The following is an 8,513-nucleotide window of genomic DNA, read 5'->3' on the forward strand; positions in this document are numbered from 1 at the left end:
TAAATTGATGTCAAAGTCATAGCCCGGCTCTATAGTTCTGGTTCTGTGGTTCTGGTTCAGTGGTTCTGGTTCTAGTTCAGTGGTTCTGGTTCAGTGGTTCTGGTTCTAGTTCTCTGGTTCAGTGGTTCTGGTTCTGTGGTTCAGTGGTTCTGGTTATGTGGTTCAGTGGTTCTGGTTCAGTGGTTCAGTGGTTCTGGTTCAGTGGTTCAGGTTCAGTGGTTCTGTGGTTCTGTGGTTCAGTGGTTCTGGTTATGTGGTTCAGTGGTTCTGGTTCAGTGGTTCAGGTTCAGTGGTTCAGTGGTTCTGTGGTTCTGGTTCTGTGGTTCAGTGGTTCTGGTTCAGTGGTTCAGGGGTTCTGTGGTTCAGTGGTTCTGGTTCAGTGGTTCAGGTTCAGTGGTTCAGTGGTTCAGTGGTTCTGTGGTTCAGTGGTTCTGTGGTTCTGGTTATGTGGTTCAGTGGTTCTGTGGTTCAGTGGTTCAGTGGTTCTGTGGTTCTGTGGTTCAGTGGTTCTGGTTATATGGTTCAGTGGTTCTGGTTCAGTGGTTGTGGTTCAGTGGTTCAGTGGTTCTGGTTCTGTGGTTCAGTGGTTCTGGTTCAGTGGTTCAGGTTCAGTGGTTCAGTGGTTCTGTGGTTCAGTGGTTCTGGTTATATGGTTCAGTGGTTCTGGTTCAGTGGTTGTGGTTCAGTGGTTCAGTGGTTCTGGTTATGTGGTTCAGTGGTTCTGGTTCAGTGGTTCTGTAGTTCTGGTTCTGTGGTTCAGTGGTTCTGGTTCTTACCTGACTGGCCTTCAGGATGTTGATCTGCTCCTCGTACACGGTGTCTCTGTTCTTCTCCAGAAATCCTTCACACTGATATTCAACCTGAGGAGACGACGGAGCAGAATTTACAACAATAAGCAATGAATAATATAATAATGAATAATATAATAATGAATAATATAATAATGAATAATATAATAATGAATAATATAATAATGAATAATATAATAATGAATAATATAATAATGAATATATAATAATGAATAATATAATAATGAATAATATAATAATGAATAATATAATAATGAATAATATAATAATGAATAATATAATAATGAATAATATAATAATGAATATATAATAATGAATAATATAATAATGAATAATATAATAATGAATAATATAATAATGAATAATATAATAATGAATAATATAATAATGAATAATGAATAATATAATAATGAATATATAATAATGAATAATATAATAATGAATAATATAATAATGAATAATATAATAATGAATATATAATAATGAATATATAATAATGAATAATATAATAATGAATAATATAATAATGAATATATAATAATGAATAATATAATAATGAATAATATAATAATGAATAATATAATAATGAATATATAATAATGAATAATATAATAATGAATAATATAATAATGAATTATATAATAATGAATAATATAATAATGAATATATAATAATGAATATATAATAATGAATTATATAATAATGAATAATATAATAATGAATATATAATAATGAATATATAATAATGAATAATATAATAATGAATAATATAATAATGAATTATATAATAATGAATATATAATAATGAATTATATAATAATGAATAATATAATAATGAATATATAATAATGAATATATAATAATGAATAATATAATAATGAATATATAATAATGAATATATAATAATGAATATATAATAATGAATAATATAATAATGAATTATATAATAATGAATATATAATAATGAATATATAATAATGAATTATATAATAATGAACATATAATAATGAATAATATAATAATGAATATATAATAATGAATAATATAATAATGAATAATATAATAATGAATAATATAATAATGAATATATAATAATGAATAATATAATAATGAATAATATAATAATGAATAATATAATAATGAATATATAATAATGAATTATATAATAATGAATATATAATAATGAATTATATAATAATGAATTATATAATAATGAACATATAATAATGAATAATATAATAATGAATATATAATAATGAATAATATAATAATGAATAATATAATAATGAATAATATAATAATGAATATATAATAATGAATAATATAATAATGAATAATATAATAATGAATAATATAATAATGAATATATAATAATGAATATATAATAATGAATATATAATAATGAATATATAATAATGAATTATATAATAATGAATATATAATAATGAATTATATAATAATGAATTATATAATAATGAATTATATAATAATGAATATATAATAATGAATAATATAATAATGAATTATATAATAATGAATATATAATAATGAATTATATAATAATGAATAATATAATAATGAATATATAATAATGAATATATAATAATGAATAATATAATAATGAATATATAATAATGAATATATAATAATGAATATATAATAATGAATAATATAATAATGAATTATATAATAATGAATATATAATAATGAATATATAATAATGAATTATATAATAATGAACATATAATAATGAATAATATAATAATGAATATATAATAATGAATAATATAATAATGAATAATATAATAATGAATAATATAATAATGAATATATAATAATGAATAATATAATAATGAATAATATAATAATGAATATATAATAATGAATAATATAATAATGAATATATAATAATGAATTATATAATAATGAATATATAATAATGAATTATATAATAATGAATTATATAATAATGAATTATATAATAATGAATTATATAATAATGAATATATAATAATGAATTATATAATAATGAATTATATAATAATGAATATATAATAATGAATTATATAATAATGAATATATAATAATGAATATATAACATGGAACCTGCAGACGTTACTGAACAGACTCTGTGTTTAATCAGAAGACGTCCTGAGGACACGTTCTATAAAGACCTGGACCTGATCAAGAACCTGGACCTGATCAAGAACCTGGACCTGGTCCTTCTGCTCACCTTATCAGCGAAGTGTATGATGATGAAGGAGACGTTGGACATACGAGGTTTCTGAAAGTGAACGCTGCTCGAGTTCTGCTTGTAGAGCTTCTGGGCCCAGTTCTGGTCCGTCCCCTTCGGCACCTGAAACAGGAAGTGGATTATATAACAAGCGATCATCATCATCATCATCAGTAAGAGTGCATGAATAAACGATCAGATTTAGTCTGAGAGGTTTCAATGAGACAAACATCCAGAGAGCAGCTTCGTGTATAAACAGGATGTTTACTACTTTAGAATAAGAATCTGGAAGATCTTCATCTATAGAGTGACACTGATACACACAGAGCCACGGTAGCTGCTAACGCGGCTAACAACATCAACAACAATCTTGCAATTTTAAATCTCATTTTACAGAATGAAATAAAGTGATGTGATGACGATAGAAACATTTCCTCAACAAGAAACGTAGAATCGTCCAATCACAGCTCAGTAACTAGTCCCTGTGACTGACTTTACACTCTTCGTCCAGCAGGTCCAGGATGCCGAGTCGAGCCTCGATCAGGTCGATGCAGGGCTGGTTATCGTAGAAGTCTATCAGAGTCCAGGGGATCTGCTCCTTCATGTACTCCTCCTGCTCCAGCTTAAACACATGCTGAGGACACGGAGCAACGAGCAGCTCGTTAGACGTGAACACAGAAGAAGAAGAATCACAAAGACAAAAGGAGGCTCACAGAGTTGAACTGCTGCTGAAGTTTCTCGTTGGCGTAGTTGATGCAGAACTGCTCAAAGCTGTTCACCTCGAACGTCTCAAAGCTGCAGACAATCAGACAGAAGGACTTAATGCTTTTCAAGTTATTCATTGATATCAGCACAATCACAGACGCAGTCTTTGTGCTTTCTGATTTGTGGTATTGGGCTACAAATATAAATAACTTGATGAGATCAGTTGTTCTTATTGACCCTCTGTATGGAGAAAGAGTTCATACATGAACCTCTATGTCCCAACAGACAGGACGTGTTCTTCTATCAAACTAAAGAACAGGAATTCACATTTCAGATGCTGTTGAACTATTCTTTACTGATGAGAGAAGCTGCTTCCAGGTGTTCTGAGGTTGTATTCTTTACATAAGGACTGCTGGACTTCTCACCCGTAGATGTCCAGGACCCCGATGAAGGAGTGCTGTTTGGAGGAGGTGTGCAGGGCCTTGTTGATGTGCTCCACGATCCAGTCGAACATGCGGGCGTAGATGTGTTTGGCAAGCGCGTCGCGGGCGTTCTCCGCCTGCTTGGTGGACATGTTCTTCACGTACGTCTCGGACGCGGTGACCAACTTCCTGTGACAGAGCCAGTGCTCCATCTGCTGCAGCTCCACCCCCAGCAGCCTGCAGAAGTGCTTCAGGTGGAGGTCGTCTCTCTGCAACACACACCTTCACCTGTTAGGACCCTGACCAGCTGACCGTCAGTGTGAGCTGCAATCATGGAGACGTACCAACACGTGACAGGACTCTCCATCTCGATCCGAGCAGATCTCGATGTTTCCCAGATGAAGGATGGAGGCGACGACTTTGAAAATGCTGCTCTGACTGTTGTCCTTTATCCCTGAAAACCAGACAATTCAACACATGGAGCCTTATTAAAGACAGACACAGAGGACAACACCAGTAAAACACATATATAGGGTTAGGGTTAGGGTTAGGAGTAGAGCCTTGGAAGTGGACTCTACCCCCACTAATGTGGCCATTGCAGTTGGAGTGGTACCAGTGTCGAGTCCCTACGGGCTTCGGAAGGGGTCGAAACCAACTTAACCCCAAGTCCAAATTGGCTCATGGGCTCTTTAAACGTGTTTTGGGGGTTTAGTTACTCTGTAAATGTGATTGACAGATACTAAACCAGTTATAAATGATCTGCAGAACGTTTTATTGTTGGTGCAGGAGGTAAAAATAAAACTTTTATTATTTCTATAAATTAATCTTTGAAACAAACATATTTGTGTTAGTTAGTGTTTCAGGACATCCTCCAGAGTCCACCTGGAATCAGACTGAGACGCTTGTTTAAAGAGGTTTTTAACATGAATGTACTCAGTTTCAAGATACACAGAAGTAGTTTTTGTTTAATAAATACTATATATTATACAATATTAATTATTAGTAATGTTTGGATCCGTCCTCACCCAGCAGTGTGAAGGCCTCCCTGGTCTTCTCCAAGTCTTCAGCATCGTTCACTCCCTCGATGAAGATGTTCTCTCCCATAGACGTGAAGGTGAAATCTTCTGCGCTGGCTGAGTGAAGAGAACGCATCAAAAACTCAAGTCAAGAGGTGAACAACAGGTGAACAACAGGCGAACAACAACAGGTGGACAAGAGGCGGACGACAGGTGAACAACAGGCGGACAACAACAGGTGGACAACAGGTGAACAACAGGCGAACAACAACAGGTGGACAAGAGGCGGACAACAGGTGGACAACAACAGGTGGACAACAACAGGTGGACAACAACAGGTGGACAACAGGCGAACAACAGGCGAACAACAGGCGAACAACAGGTGAACAACAGGCGGACAACAACAGGTGAACAACAGGTGAACAACAACAGGTGGACAACAGGTGAACAACAACAGGTGGACAACAGGCGGACAACAGGCGGACGACAGGCGAACAGGCGGACAACAGGCGGACAACAACAGGTGGACAACAGGCGGACGACAGGTGAACAACAGGCGGACAACAACAGGCGGACAACAGGTGAACAACAGGCGGACAACAGGCGGACAACAGGCGGACGACAGGCGAACAGGCGGACAACAACAGGTGGACAACAGGCGGACAACAACAGGTGGACAACAGGCGGACGACAGGTGAACAACAGGCGGACAACAACAGGCGGACAACAGGTGAACAACAGGCGGACAACAGGTGAACAACCAGAGGACGTCTTTGATGAAATAATAAAACACATCATGAGTGAATCTCAAACCTGTGAACCAGTTTCCTCCTCAGAAAAACAACATCAGTCTTCTTCAACTTACTAATCTTCAAACTCAAATGTACACCAGCAGCTGTTCGTCTCAACACAAACCTCTCAGAGCTGCTGTTACTGAGGGACGTTCCTGTTAAAGCTGGAGCTCATCTACATAAAGAACAGCAGAGACTCACTGAGGCCGAGGTCTTTGAACTCTGGGAAGCTGGCGGAGGCACACAGCTGGTAGAAGATGTGATAGTTTCTCTCCTCTTCAGCCTGCAACACATTTAAAACACACACAAGTAAAAACAGTGAAACACAGTGAAGCCATCGCTCCGTGAACCGGCTCAACAAACCTGAAACACCACGCGAGACTTCTCCAGCAGGTACGTCCTCATGTTGGCTCCGATGATGTGGTAATGTTTGCTGAAGCCGATCTGAATGTACTTCCCAAAACGGCTGCTGTTGTCGTTTCGAGTGGTTTTGGCATTTCCGATGGCCTGGTGAGCAGAGGAGACAGTCGTCAGCATCAGGTGACACCTTGTAGCTCGTTCCACTGATTTCTTATGAATCTTCAGTTTTTAACTTTGTAAAGCTGCTGCAGCTTCATATTAACTGTCCAGACATGCGAGTGGTTCCTCTGAACACTGAAGGCCACTGACCTCCATGATGGGGCTGGAGGCAAGCACCTTCTCCTCCACGTTGGTGTCGCTGGCTGAGCCGCCCACCGTGGCAAAGAACCGCATGGCGTATTTTGCAGAAACCGTCTTTCCTGCTCCGGATTCTCCGCTCACAATGATCGACTGATTCCTCTCGTCTCTGCAAGAAAACGTGCAGACACAAGAAGAGTCCCGTCAGTATCCAAATCTCTAAACATTAAGAACACAATAAAAGGCTCCATGTGATGTGACCTGGCCATCTGCTTGTAGGCCTCCTCAGCCACAGCGAATATGTGAGGGTCCATGTCGCCCATGTTCTGACCGCTGTAGGCCCGGATCACCTCCTCTCCATAGATGTGAAGCTGCTCGTACGGGTTGATGGCCACCAGCACGATCCCTGCACACACACACACACACACACACACACACACACACACACACACACACACACACACACACACACACACACACACACACACACACACACACACACACACACACACACACACACACACACACACACACCTAACTTAATTCATTCACTAGTTAACTGTAGACATCATCATTATTAGATAATCAATTATAATTCTAAGCACGCTGTATACATACGCTGTATATATGTCTATATATGGATTCAATTACTTTATAAATATGTCGATGTATGTCTATTATTTCTGTAGAAGTACATTAAACTACAGCTCGTGTACTCAGTGTGTATAATACAGTGGTGGGCCGTGTATTTTATACCTGGGCCTTCTCTGTTGTCCTGCAGCTGAAATACCACCTTATAACCACATGATGGCGCCACAGTTATTATTCATTTTTAAGGCTGTAACTATGTACGTCTTCGTATTAAACCATTCGGTACGAGTCGTTTGATTAATACTAGAGCATTTACAAAATGCAAAAGCCTAAATTCAGGAAAATATAATGTTCTCAGCTGGTCACCGTCATTCCTTAATGACAAGCTGCGACCCACAGAGATTGTCATAGGATTTTACTTTCAGAACTTGAATGTTGAACGTACTGCTCTGCAATGTCTTTCCTCGTCTCAGTCTCCTCTCTCATGGTGCATCTCACTCAGTCAGAATGCCCATATTTGATTGGCTGAGCTGCATCACGTGATGTGATTCACTACCCATCAGCCTCTGCTGTTAAGTTTCGTTTCACGATAGTCACGTGCTCGCCCACTGACCAATCACAGCACACTCTGTACCTCGCGGCAGAGCTACACATGGACACTGAGCTGCACTAATGCTGACGTAGCTACAGGCCGGCTAGCAGGTGCTGACACATCAAAGAATACGCCCAACATGTCAAACTAAAGATCTGATTGGTTGAACACTATGACAATCAACAACATCGTCCCCATTCACTTAAACTGCACATGGATGCACTTGTGAGTCTGCAGGCCTCTGTTCTTACCTAGAGACACAGAGGTGAGATCTGATTGGATAAAAGCTCTACTTAAAACAAGCTGCACTGGAAGCAGAGCAACTGAGGAACACAGTAGCTGTGCAATGAGAACATAAGATAATGGGGAAAATATTTTTATAAATTATAATACATGTAGTGTATTTAAGAAACATTATTAAATTATAAAATAGATATAGCTTTGTGATTCTGTTTAGGCCAGCAGAGAAGGCCTTGCAGGCCCTGACGGCCCACCACTGGTATAACATGCAATCAATAATAAATAAAGAAAATACAGCAACAAACACTGGAGCTGTAAGATAGATGAGATAATATAGAAAGTAATAATTGCTCATGTTATGATGAGTGAGTGGTGACTGAGGGAGGCTGACTGACCGCAGTACGTGTAGATGTGGTTGGGCTCCAGGAAGCGGACCTTGAGGTTGTGCAGGACTGCA

The 8,513-nt window shown here is 37.0% G+C and overlaps 1 protein-coding gene across 1 annotated transcript in view; it reads right to left on the minus strand.

The window, feature by feature from the left end:
- myo5b (myosin VB) overlaps window positions 1-8,513 on the minus strand; it is a 35,093-nt gene that overhangs the window by 17,395 nt on the left and 9,185 nt on the right. The window contains exons 4-15 of the mRNA XM_076078259.1: window positions 8,452-8,513; window positions 6,895-7,039; window positions 6,646-6,802; window positions 6,340-6,483; window positions 6,178-6,259; window positions 5,195-5,302; window positions 4,514-4,623; window positions 4,173-4,438; window positions 3,756-3,837; window positions 3,536-3,676; window positions 3,043-3,165; window positions 777-860 (exon numbers count right to left, since the gene is read on the minus strand). The exon at window positions 8,452-8,513 is cut by the window's right edge and continues 110 nt beyond it. Of these exons, the coding sequence (XP_075934374.1) occupies window positions 777-860; window positions 3,043-3,165; window positions 3,536-3,676; window positions 3,756-3,837; window positions 4,173-4,438; window positions 4,514-4,623; window positions 5,195-5,302; window positions 6,178-6,259; window positions 6,340-6,483; window positions 6,646-6,802; window positions 6,895-7,039; window positions 8,452-8,513 (1,504 nt within the window). The remainder of the gene's footprint in view (window positions 1-776; window positions 861-3,042; window positions 3,166-3,535; window positions 3,677-3,755; window positions 3,838-4,172; window positions 4,439-4,513; window positions 4,624-5,194; window positions 5,303-6,177; window positions 6,260-6,339; window positions 6,484-6,645; window positions 6,803-6,894; window positions 7,040-8,451) is intronic.

This window comes from Anarhichas minor, unplaced genomic scaffold (genome assembly GCF_050575085.1).
Source record: "Anarhichas minor isolate MPS153535 unplaced genomic scaffold, ASM5057508v1 ptg000064l, whole genome shotgun sequence".
Taxonomy (NCBI): Eukaryota; Metazoa; Chordata; class Actinopteri; order Perciformes; family Anarhichadidae; genus Anarhichas; species Anarhichas minor.